Source organism: Salarias fasciatus, chromosome 22 (assembly GCF_902148845.1).
Source record: "Salarias fasciatus chromosome 22, fSalaFa1.1, whole genome shotgun sequence".
NCBI lineage: Eukaryota > Metazoa > Chordata > Actinopteri > Blenniiformes > Blenniidae > Salarias > Salarias fasciatus.
The window spans coordinates 17,693,455-17,705,921 of NC_043765.1; the positions used below are offsets into that span (position 1 = coordinate 17,693,455).

The 12,467-nt window shown below is 42.5% G+C and overlaps 1 protein-coding gene and 1 long non-coding RNA gene across 4 annotated transcripts in view; one reads left to right on the forward strand and one right to left on the reverse strand.

Annotated features, from left to right (window-relative positions):
• Positions 1–2,416: 2,416 nt before the first annotated feature.
• Positions 2,417–11,957, forward strand: LOC115409773 (uncharacterized). Its single transcript, XR_003934018.1, has 3 exons — positions 2,417–2,555; positions 2,645–2,652; positions 11,942–11,957. It is a non-coding gene; the product is annotated as an uncharacterized LOC115409773 (long non-coding RNA).
• Positions 3,013–12,467, reverse strand: part of LOC115409770 (ras/Rap GTPase-activating protein SynGAP-like) — a 39,196-nt gene continuing 29,741 nt past the window's right edge. For 2 of the 3 annotated variants that reach the window (XM_030121046.1, XM_030121045.1), the window contains exons 17-21: positions 8,919–9,428; positions 8,674–8,835; positions 7,068–7,279; positions 5,236–5,308; positions 3,013–3,130 (exon numbers count right to left, since the gene is read on the reverse strand). In XM_030121046.1, the coding sequence (XP_029976906.1) occupies positions 3,092–3,130; positions 5,236–5,308; positions 7,068–7,279; positions 8,674–8,835; positions 8,919–9,428 (996 nt within the window). In that variant the 3' untranslated portion in view covers positions 3,013–3,091. The remainder of the gene's footprint in view (positions 3,131–5,235; positions 5,309–7,067; positions 7,280–8,673; positions 8,836–8,918; positions 9,429–12,467) is intronic. The other variant, XM_030121047.1, reaches the window with a different exon arrangement.

Here is a 12,467-nt window from a genome sequence, read left to right on the forward strand (position 1 = left end):
AGGTGCACAAGTTGTTTTCAATCGTAGTTATCAAAATGTATTTATATAACACTTTTCAAAGCAGTGGAACAAAGTGCTGCACAGAAAGTGATGGAAATGCTGGGAAAACAGGAAGAAAAAGGGCCTGTTTATTCAGATTTTGGGTTCAATTCATTACTTTTGCAGCTTTTAGAGTTTATTCTTTGTAGCCAACATCGTCCCTCAGATGTAACAGCACAGAAGACAACAGGGAAAAAAATCGTTTCCGTGATTGATCTGGCGTTTCGGTAGTTAATATAGACCGCTCTCACACATTAGAATAACTTTTACTGGACATTTAACTAAATATTTTTTCTTACAATATTATTTTTGGTTTCTATGATGTACACTCATATAAGAGCTTGAACCCTGTAACAAATTAATCTATCAATTTTGGCCTTTTTCAACATCTTAAGTTATTAAGTTATTGAAGTGTCATGAAAAATTCCTTTGAATATCAAAAATGAAAGCAAATATTGTTGAAAGAATGTAAACATTGAGGCATTTCTTGTAAATTAAGTATTTTTTAGGAAGATTTATGCAGTTTCCTTATGAAAAATAAGATTGGTGGATGGGAAAGTTGGCATGTAATGTTTACACATACTGCAACACTCTCAATCAGTGTTGTAAAAAGTCTTTATCACTTCATTTCATCACATCATTGGCAAGTATGGGCTTTATTACATTCACAATGGCCATGCTTATAAGGTTTTTTTTGGTTATTAAATTCCACCCAACTAACTTTTTTGGCATTTTTCATGTGTGATTATTAAAATTAACAATCTCTATACCTCTAGCTTGTAGTGTTCATTCCTCAGCTGTCAGAAACACAGATTTTTTTTTTAATTTACTTGAAATAAAATGCAATTCCATGTCTCCCATTAAGTCTGCATTTCATGGGGCTGCTATAACTTTATGTTAGAGATGGATAAATGTGGCAAAATTTTGAAGATTATCTGAAAATGTAACTTGGACTCACACTGAATTTGTATTTTCAGTATTTTGCAGGAACATCACAGGAATTTTGGATCAAAAATCACCTGAAGTTGGCCTGACATTTGGTCAAAATGTGCAAGACTTGTGAAAACAAACACTAAAATGGAATTCAAAAAATCAGAGTGGATCAGGACTCAGATCTGGAAAAAGCGCAGACCGACATGCTTTAGCTTCTTTTCTCTGTTCATCACATTTTATAATTCACAGAAACCGAGTGGAGAAGCTACAAGATGGGTTTGGTACTCCTGCACATCATTTTTTCTTTTTAACAGAAAAAAAGGGAGAAAATTGCAGACCCCTGCTTATGTTGTGACATATTTTGGAAATTGCTTCACAAATTTGTGGCGGCTGAGTGAAATAAAAGCAGAAGAGAGAAACACTCCAGCAGCTTAGTTTGGTAAATGCGCCTGATGTGCAGAGACTTTCAGGACATCAAGTGTGATAAAATCTCCTTTCAGTTTCAGTTTCACTAAGTTTTGTATTGATTTGCAATCTGATTTTTTTTTTCTTGTAGAAAAGGTCTAACAAACAAATAATAATTAAATATATGATGTTTGATAGATATCAGTGATAAATTACTTATTTTTTAATGAACTAGTGTCATCTGCGTTTTAGATCTGCTCAGATTTTAGGGGACGTATAAAAAACATGTTGTGATATTTCTGTATTATCTGTTGTGAAAAGTTCAAGACTAACCGAATAGAAGAAAGAAAGGAAGCGTCTGAATGTGGGAGGGGAACGCTGCTGTCTCTACTTAGTCCGCCTGTACCTCCCTGCGACTGTCCTGATCATATTATCTGTTTGTTTGTTTTTCTATCACGTGCTTTATTAACTGTTAAAAGACAGCCAGACTGCTGAAAGCACCAAGTCTGTTTCCCCCCCGTTTGACGTCGCTGCACTCACCCACGGTAATCGCTGCACTTGAACGCCTCTTTGCAGACACTCTGCTAATGTTTGTCTGTACATAGCGAAGAAGTTAAAAGCCCTGAGAGTATTCTTCTTCTGTTCATCTGGCTTTGGATGCACCACGGAATTCCACTTAAAAGATAAAAAATATGTTTCAGTATCAAATCCTGTGCTGCAGAAAACAGAGTTTATAAGCAGAAATTGATGGAGTGGCCCCTTCCGATCGTTCTCAACATTTATTTCCCTGATGTTGTTCTTTAATGTCGTTTTAATGTTACTGAAGAAGCACTTTGTATCACTGTTTTGAAATGTGACTCAAATGATCATAAATATTTCCATTATTAATATCGTTACAAAGTCAAGAAAACATATTTGAATGTTAAGTTTATTTTTGAAAAGAGTTTTCCATTGTTAAAAAAAAAAAAAAAAAGGCTTGGTAGATGTAGGAAATTCTTCTATACACTCCAAGTCAAACCTCTACACTGTGTGCCGAAGGAAGAGGGAACACCAACCGCAGGAGTCAGATTGTACTCGGAAGTTGATTGTAAAACTCGTTTGGCATCTTCTCAGATGAGATGGCTGAAGTAGAAAAGATGTAAAAATCCTACATCTTGACGGTGTGAATGTGTGACTGAGTCAAGAGTGAAATGGTGAAACCTTCGCTTTGGCCCTTTGACACAGGCGGCTGCGGCGGATGGTTATCAGGCGCCACCGATGCCATGAGGGGATTTTGTGCTTTTTAACAAAGCCTTTTTCTTCTTCTTCTTTTTTTTAAACATTTGTTTGCAGCCGTTTAGGTGAGGAGCAATTCTGCTGCTTATAGCAGGGAAAAGTCACGACAGCACCTCATGTCACTGTTTCCAATCGATGAGAGAAACCCATCAGGCCACTCCTGGTGGCACTGGCTCGTGTTTCAGTCAGCATGTGCAGGAGATTCACGTCACACATTGGTCCTCGCGCTAAGCTGATTGTCAAGTTCTGGTACAGGCTAAGTTTGAATATGTGCAAAGTTTTTTATGTTTTTTGGGGTGGTGAGATGGCACCTCCAGTAGTCCAGCTGGATCCACTGTAGATTTGCCTCGATGGACGTTTTGTTTTTGTAGAAAGATCTGAATCTGTTGGATCACACCCGAGTGACCATCATGAATTCTGGTCACTTGGGAAACCGCAGTCAGGATCCCGGGAGGGCGCCGTAGCCCTGGCTGATCGACTACAGGGAGAGAAAATAGCCGGAATTACTTCTTTTCTCCATTTAGAAGTCAGTCGCCACTTTTCAGATCTGTGTAGTAAATGTGAAGCTGAGTAGCCGCGTAGGTTTTGCAACTTTTCCAGGGATGCACTTGCATTCATTCGAATTCTCAGAACTCAGGAGTGGGAGTTTCCACCTGTACGAACGCACCATTTCTGGTGATCTGCAGCCAAATCCATCCCAGCGTGTGCTGCGTTCGCCGTTATCTCCACCGTAACAATATAAATGTTCAGAAAAGGAGAGTGGAACGAGATCTAATCTTTTTTTTTTCTTTTTTTTTTGTCAGGTTCCTCCTGTGTCATGCGAAGCTGCTTTCAAGGTTGCTAAGCAACACGAGCAGTATTTCATGATGCAATAGTAAATCCAAACAATGGATATATTCAAAATACTGGCTGTGCATACAAATCTGGCCAAAGTACTGCATGTAACGCAGCGCTCCAAAACTAGAAGCTGAATATGCTGGATGCCGAATATTTAAATGGACTGTGTTCTTGCACGTCTGGCAGACGGCAGATGCAGGAGGATGCAGCGATGCATGGTCGGCTGGTTTCATGCTGCATCTCATAAATAAAAGCAGCATCACAGTCTGTTCAATTCAGGAAATCTTTTGATAAAATACAAAGATATTTAACCAAAGTGAATGTTATATAAGTACTCTAAATATATTACTGCAGATAAACGTAAAGTGCATCCTGCCCAATGCAGCTTCTGATTTTTTTATAGTGGGCAATTTAAAAATAGGACCTGTGTTATTATTTTAAAGGCCACAATGTAATAAAGTGCATCTTCAGAGGATTCAGTCCTGAATTTGGGCAAAACTGGACACTATTAGCTGAAAGCCTCTGCAAAGCGACCAGTTAAGAAGATGACAGCTCTGAAAAATAGTCCGACACAAAACCCTCAATTCGGTTCCTTTGTCAGAACTGAACCACAACTGGGATAAGAATCAGGGGCAGGACAGCGGCTGTTATTACCTTTAAAACACAGCCTGATCAGCTGTTGTAGCTTTTTTTTTTTTTCCCTGGCAGATCGTGCAAAAAAAGCAAACAGAGCGTCATCCGGGCTGCAGCTTCACATTTACTGCACAGACTTTACAATCTGCTCCTTAAATCCTGGCAAGAAGGCAAATAACTGCGCTCAATTATCGCCTTAGCTTGATTCGTCTGGAGGAGATGCAGTAATCAACAACGCCGTTCATCTCTGAAGGAATAACATTTCTCAACACTTTGACGCTCCTCAGCCTCAACAACTGTAACACTCGGCGTGAGAGCGTTTCGGGTTCTCTGAGCCAAAAACTGCAGCTTGCAGAATAATCCCGCTCAGACGCGGCGGGACTCTTATTCTCATCACTCGCCCGTTTGTTTGTGAAGTCTGGTGCAACAACAGTTACAGTCTCGAGACATTTCTATATATGGTCAGTGTGTTTTTACGAGGCTCTTTCACTCCAGATTCTGAGAGTCTGTGGTGGGAGAAGAAGGAGGCGACGGCACAGCTCAAGGATAGCAAATGTTTCTCCCGAGTTATTTCGGCGCAGCCTCTTCACCTGCGTCACAATTCAGCCCACATGGTGCATTCATGGAGCCCGAGCCCCGAAGAATTACTGTGACGCTGCCGGTGAGTCACAGTCAAGGTTTTTCTAATGCCGAATGCCTCCTATGGCATAATGAAAAGCTCTCGGTGATAAATAACGCTCGGTTTCCGTGTTGAGGTCTTGCTATTCCTTCACAGAGACAGACCCGGATTAGCCTCTGCACACAGATCCAGCTCCTTATTTTTAAATATCTATCGTGTGCGGTGAATGGTGCAGAATGCGATTTCAGACGTGACATAAATGTAGTTTTTGAAAGATGGGAGCTGGTGATGTGTATGAAAGCTGCATACTCCCCCCCCCCCCCCCCCCCCCCCCCCACCCCCACCACCCCCACCCCACCCCACCACCACCCTCCTCCACCCCCCCAACCTCCAAGCCCCTGCTCTGGATGTGATGCAAGAATGAAGCAAACTGTTTTAGGACATGACTGGCTTAGCGAATAGGGATGATAAAAGATGTAGACACAGGCACAAACCTGGTCTGTGAGGATTCGAGGCTTAATATCAGGAATGGCACCCCCTCTCAGCTCATCTTCCACAGCCATGAGTCTGACAACAGGGAAATAGAAACAAACATACCGGTTGACAAAAATAGAATTAATGAAGCCGGTGTTCTTCCAGATTGACTGTAGGATTATGCGGCCATACGATGATATTAAGGTCCTGGCGTGTTGGCGGGCGCACTGAGCTACTCTCAGAGCGCCCAGAGGCTGGATGGGAACTGCCGTCAGAAGTTCACATTCAGCTCTCTGGGAACAAGGAAGTCTGTGAAATGAGTGTGTGCAGGATAGTGGAGTGTTGCGCCCGTCGTTCAGCAGGATTTCTACCGGGCAGAATGAGATTCGACTGCGGAAAGAAATGAGAATCTCTTCATCAGGTAGAAACCCCACTGCGTTCCAATTGACATTTCCTTCAAGTGCTACCTCTTCTGCCTCTGTTTTTTTTTCTCCAAATATTTAAAATATTCTTTTTTAAAAAAAAAAGGGCTGATTAAGTGCTGATGACTTTGGCATTTATATCCGTGAAGTGTCTTCTATGATTCAGGTCTCCTGAGTCCACATCTGACCGGCCAGTTTTCAGCCTCTCACAGGATGACGGACTTTTGATTTACTTGGGATCTTTAAAAACAATCGTCCTCTCTTCAGATTTATACAAATCTAATCAGCTTGATAAAAAGAAAAAAGAAAAAAAATTATCGCTAGGAAATGAGTTTTTACAGTGTTATTTTTATAGTGTTACTTACTTGAAAATGCACAGTTTTATGATTTTAAAACTGCATGTACTGGAAGAAGGAGGACACATTTTCACTTTCATTTCTGTTTTACATCATGTTAAACTGCCGTTTCTGCTGCTGTGGGTGACTGATGTATTGATGAGTGCAGCAACTTCTTAGTTTTTACTTTGGAAGGGCAGAAATTCTGTAATTTTTAAACTAAGAAGAAAGTGAAACAAGATGATAGAAATAAAAGTGATTTACTGAAACTTGTCTGCTGTTTTCTTTAATCTATGGAAAAAATGATACACAAGACATATGGAATGGTTTGTTTTCTAAGCGTATGTTTACTGCACAGTATTAAACTTCAACGATTAAAAATTAGCACTGTCGTGATTTTCTTTAGCTTTTAAAACTGCAGAGGGCTAGAAGTCAGATTTGTCACCCAGCGCTGCAGTAGGACAACAGAATTTTGGACCGGTGACTTTATTTATTCTGTCTAAATCTGTGTGCGATCAGTCGTAATTCACAGGTGGATTTTTTTTTCCGATTTGTGAATTAAGATGGATGGAATTTTGTTATTTTCAGAATAGACTTTTTCCTTTTTGCAATAAGCTACAGCCAGAAAGTCAACAGCTTAGCATAATAACGGGCACACAGTTCCTGGTTTATCTGTGTTCAAATATTTGGGACCGAGGCTTTCAGGTGAGAGTTCCGTTTGGTTTCTACACACAAATACTGATCCGGTGCACAATGCATCCTGGTTTCAGCACAAATCTTGTTAAATTCAGGTAATTTTTTGAAAGTTAGTGAATCTGCTGCACATTTTTATTCTCCTGTGTGCTAAATATTTGTCTGAATTTCATTTTTTTTTTTTTTTGCTTTTGCAGCTGCAAAATTTTCATGCAACCGCAAAATGCAACCTATTTAAAACCGTAGCTCATTACAGATGAGATGTCGTCATGATTAAAAGGCATGGATTTAAAAACAACAGCGTTATTCATGAACCGGACTGCAACTTTCAAAGCACGTTTGCAGCGCGAGCAGAGGCGTGGGCCTCGTCTGCGCCGGGTCTCCAGCCTGAACTCTAATCACCTGTTGATGATGCCTTTGATTTGGGTGTCTTTTTCCAGCTGCTGCTGCTTGAGGCGGCGCTCGCTGTCCTCCAGTCGGTTCTGGTACTGCTGCAGGATCTTGTTAGTCTGCTGCTCCTGCGTCATAAGTCTCTGCTCGTACTCCTCAAGCTTACGGTGCGACATCTTCAGGCGCTCCTTCAACGAATGAATCTCTTCTTCGTATTCTTTTACCTGAATGGGGAATTTGAGAAAGTCACTTTATTCTCGTCGTCTCTGGGCTGCATGCATAATCCGCCTCTGGTGGAGGCATGTCAGTGTTTGTGCAGAGAGCGTCGAGCGTGCAGGCATGTCTACATGCACACATGCAAGATTACAAGATTTTCAAAAAAATGTGTCTTTTTAGTTCATGCGAGTACATTTGTTTTTAAGCTCTTGCACATAAAGATTAAATTGGATTAAATATTCATTCATTGGGGACATTCCAGGTCAAAACAAAATAATGGAATTTATAAGACAGTCATTAGTGCAAAACCATAATTGTAACAACAATTGCAATCCACATACAGGCTAATTGAAAATCGGTCAAAATAACTGGTTTTTGTCGAAGCGCTCCTCTGTTGCTTTTGCTTCTGTGCACGCATAACTTTTCCATAATAGTTTTCAAATTGAATTTAAAGGAGTTTTCTTTGCTGTAGGTTAAAAGTCAATGTGCTTTGCAAACATATTTTCTTTTTAGTTTTTTTTTTTTTTTTTTTTTAGTATATTGAATGAATACTGCACTGACATCAATTGTTTGACCCCGAACTGCCACCAAAACAGAAGTTCACAAAAACTCTGGAGTGGATAACATTCCCCTGCACAGCCAGGCAGCTACTTGGAAAAGAGTGCAGACCGAGCAGCATCCCGTCTGAGTTCAGCTTAAATGTGCAAACACCTATTTCATTTCTAATAAGCACTTAACCGCTCCTTACCAGGGAGAGTGGGAGTGAATTATTAGAGAAAATGCAAGCAGGCTCTGCCTGACAATTTTGTTGGGAGTCCCGGCATAATGGATGGATAAAGCAGATGAACTGGTATTACTGCAGCACAGATCCAGCAGAGAAAAGCTTTGCATGATGAAGACTGCGCTCGGTATACAGATTTTTAAAAAAAAAAAGTGGCTGTGCTTCAATACTCCTGGTATAGGATGAGGAAATGAAGCTGATGAATAGTTTGTACAATAAACAGACCAAGCGGAACATGTATGTTTAGCTGTTTTTTTTTTTTCCAGGACGTTATAATCAGCACTTGCTGTGCATTAAAGCTGAAGTGGTTTGAGAGGGTAACATAACTGCAGATGGGGAGATGAGCTGTATGTATGTATCCGGGCAGATGGACGTACAGCTGTCTGCATTAATGGGCGTTTGGAACACATGAGTGTGTTTCGGTTAAAACCTCATATTAGAATAAAATAACTGCAATTATTTCTCGTTATTTAAACAACACGCTGAGGGTTGAATCTGCATCTATATGGAGTTCCGTTTTCACGGCTTGCATTCAAATTCATCCACTGAAAGGCGAAATCTAGACACAGAAAGTCCTCCTTGCATATTGTCTGTGTGTGAGGATGTAAAAAGAGTACTGACCCTTTCCAGCCGTGACTCGTCCATACTCTTGGAGTACTCCTTCAGCTGGCCCTCGCGGTCCGGCCGGAGGCTCTCGATGTCCGCAGAGAGATGCGGCATGTTGGACACCCAGGCCACCGTCCGCTCGTTCATGGCCGGGGTGCTCAGAGTCGACTGAGAACCCTGAAACAGCAGCAGACGAGTGGTTTCAGTCTTTTTTTCTTTCTTTTTTTTTTTACACGGTTCCTCCACTCAGCTGGACCGACCTGTTTATTGACGACTGGTTTGAGCAGATGCTGCTGCGGCGGCTGCAGCTGCGCCTGCTGGGACTTCTTGGTGCTCTTGGTGGGGGTGTCCGTCGACTCCTCCGCCGCGGCGTTGGGGCCCTGGTTCTCTTTGGCGGAGCTGGTCTGGTACGGGAGCCCCGGAGCCGGACTGTCGGTCACCGACGTCTGACCGTCCTGCTGCTGCGGCGGCGGCGGCGGCTGGGCGTGCTGCTGCGACGCCTGCTGAGCCTGGCGCAGTTTGGACTGGCCGCCGCCGAAGCTGGCGTCGGAGGAGCCGAGGAGGAGGTTCCTGCTCTGCGGGCGAGCCTTCGGCGGGGTGGCGGTGGCCGGGATGTTGATGGAGCGCTGGGACTTGAGGTGCGCCGCGGCCATGGACGCCTGGCGCACGGGGTGGACGGTGGTCGGCGGCGTGGCGAGGGAGGCGGGCGTGCCCGTGCCCGTGCCGGTCTGGGAGGTGACTCCCATCAGGTGCTGATTCTGGAGAGACTCCTGAGAGGAGGAGGGGAAATAAAGCAAACATTTACTGAAAGCCAGCGACACCCCCACTCTGATGCCCCCACCAGCAAAATCCAATTAGACACACAGGCAGACAAGACTTCCCCACTGAGACCAACGACAGCAACATGCACGGCTCTGAATAAATTCCACCAGATTTGTACAGTTCTCTACTTCTTCAAACAAGAAAATGTATCATCTGGATTGTTTGATGTGATTAGAATCACAGGAATTCTACATGCAGTGACTTGAATTATAAGAAACAGATGCCTGACAGTGAGTAAGCCCCGGTCCCACTGGGACACCGAAGACTTGCAGTTAATTTGAGACACAAAACTGTGAAAAATGCAGAAAATACAGACACAATAACTTGGAATCAAACTGAGCCGCCTGTGAGCTTACGATGCACTGAAGTTGCAAGAGAACTCGCGACAAAATCCACCTGCAGAAACTCTGACGTTGACGTTTTATCAGTCAAAATTGAAGCTTCTTAATCTGCACAGTGGAGCAGTGGGAAGCACTTCCAGGTCAGTGTGAAGAAATCCCCAGTTCTTATCTTCCTGTGCCAAGTTTGCATGTTCTCCATATGTGTATTCCTGCCGACTTTAGCTTCCACCCACAGTCCACAAATAGCCCGTCGCTGTGAATGTCAGTGTGCGGAGAGAGGCTGACATGATAAATGCAACATTTTGATGAAGTTGTCCTGCAATGAAACGCCGTGCAAACGTGCTGAACGTTTGCAAAATGTACGTTTGCAGAGTTGTGCCTTCCATCCTGACATGCTCAGGCGAAAGCGTCAGAAATGGTTTTCAGTGTCATAGTTACACTGAGAGGTGTTCTCACATTAAAATACATGAGGCATGCAGATTTTATGAGCGGCGGCTTTCAATATCGCTCTGCTGCTCCCTTCAGGTGTCACCACAGAGGATAATCTGCCTCTTTAGGTTTGCTCTAAAAACTAAACGCTGAGGGATAAAAAGCGGTGAAGATACACAGGTTCTGAGCACAAAAGGTGATTTCTTTTTATTTTAATGCTCTTAATATGTGCTCCATATGTGTGAACATCAACCAGATATTCAAGGAAGCAGCCCACCTCCTTCTCCCTCCCTCCCACCATGTTTTTGCAGTTACATGTTTGCGGGTTTCAGCAGAGCGGCCTCTGTCAGCCTGACGGCGCTGCACCGGTCAGAAACAAACATTCGGCTGCGTCTGTTCGCATAAATGTACAGACAGATAGGCTGATAATTAATTCGTAAAGGACCGTCCTGTCTGAGGCAGGAGTGTGATGTTTGTTCCATTAGGTCCCACGCAGACCGACAGAAATAGCTGAAGGCTACTTGACAGCACGATTTAACCAGGCAAATTGAATTTATTGAGCAGTAGATGTGCAGCTTCAGTGAAAAGGTTCAGTGAAAATTCATTATACGCTGTCTCAAATAAAAAGTTACGCAAAATTCTAATTTTGTTTCTCAAATAAGCAAAAATGTCATTTAGATAAAATATATGATTGAACTGAAGTTTAAGAGGACAGACTTCTTCCTGTGGTTAAAAGGCTTGATTGACTATCTTCAGTTTGGACGCTCTAAAAATGACATACTGTCCCCCGGCCGTCAGACAGTCACGTCTTATGCTTCACTTAGTTCAATATTCTTGCTACTCATTTAAGTTATTACTGAATCCCTTGTTTTTTAAATTGCATATTAGTTACTTATTCATCTTGAGCTGCTATCATGATGTAACTGTGATTTTATTATTAGACTGTGAGCTGCTGGACACCTTGAATCTTCCCCCCCCCGGGGAACAAATAAAGTATCTTCTCCTCTACTCGACAGTTAAAACTCGGATGATTCAGTCTGACCATCATCCTCAGCGGCCCTGACTCTTCTTTCTGGCCTTTTGACCGACGGCATGTTGAAACGACGAGCAATTTATGTGTCGGATAACAAGAGGCCGTGTCATGCATTTGCATATCATGCAGCTGAGGATGATTTTTGTAAACATTTCATTTCTTTCTTTACCTGCGTATCGATCAATACAACGCTGCAGGAAGGACGCAACGATGATGAAATTTAAAATTAATGAAATTTACTGTCGCGATCGCAATCGATCGATAAACCAGTATCTGTTCATGGAGCCATGGAGGGAAGATCTTCACTTCTGTTTTCTACAAATCCATTCAGTTTGTTGGGATTTCTTTCCGGTTGTATCTGAGAAATCCCACTTTATATTCAGCAACGCGAACAATAACGCACTGACAACAGCTGACCCAGCTTGTGAGTTTTAAATGATGGTCTGAGATGTGTGTGATTCTGTTTGAGCGTTAGAATGAAGGTAAAATAAGACTAAAAACGTTCTGAAAACATTCCGCTTCTCTGTGGTTCAGTTTAGCTCATTAGGACTGTATTAATCACTCTGCCTGACTCATGGTCGAATGGTTCAACATGGAGTTGAATAGATAACGACGATGATCTAAATTCCCATAGAAGTGGTGCACTTTCAACATAGAGATTTTTTTTTTTTCCACATTTACAAAAGATAAAATCAATGCAATATCTGTGATTAATGGAAATCACCTTGGCTTTGAGTTGAGTTAATTTAAAAAGTCGCTGCTCCTTCAGCTTATTGTGAAATGAGGCACTAAATGGATCAATAGGAGATAAAGAGACAGTGGACTTCATCGGCTTCATTAGTCTTCCCAATTAGGACAGGCGTCACCACACTTTGATTCTAACCACACTTTTGGCAGTGTGAAAGAAGCCGGGGACGGAAGCGTTTTTACAAGTTGACTCACACACAAAAATATGATAAATTTGAAGCAAGACGACCGATCGGGTTAAGCCCGGATTATTTCTGGGACGCTAAATACCCCTCTGAGTGCCGCTAAAAGAGAGGAAATGAACCGGCGCAGCTGTGAGAGAAGCCCCAGGCTCCATCAGGTACCGTGATGAGGAGCAGCCATCTTCAGGATGAAGGCTGTCGGTGCTTAAATGCTGCCGGTTCACCACAGCAGTCACACGTCTCTGAACAGTAAAT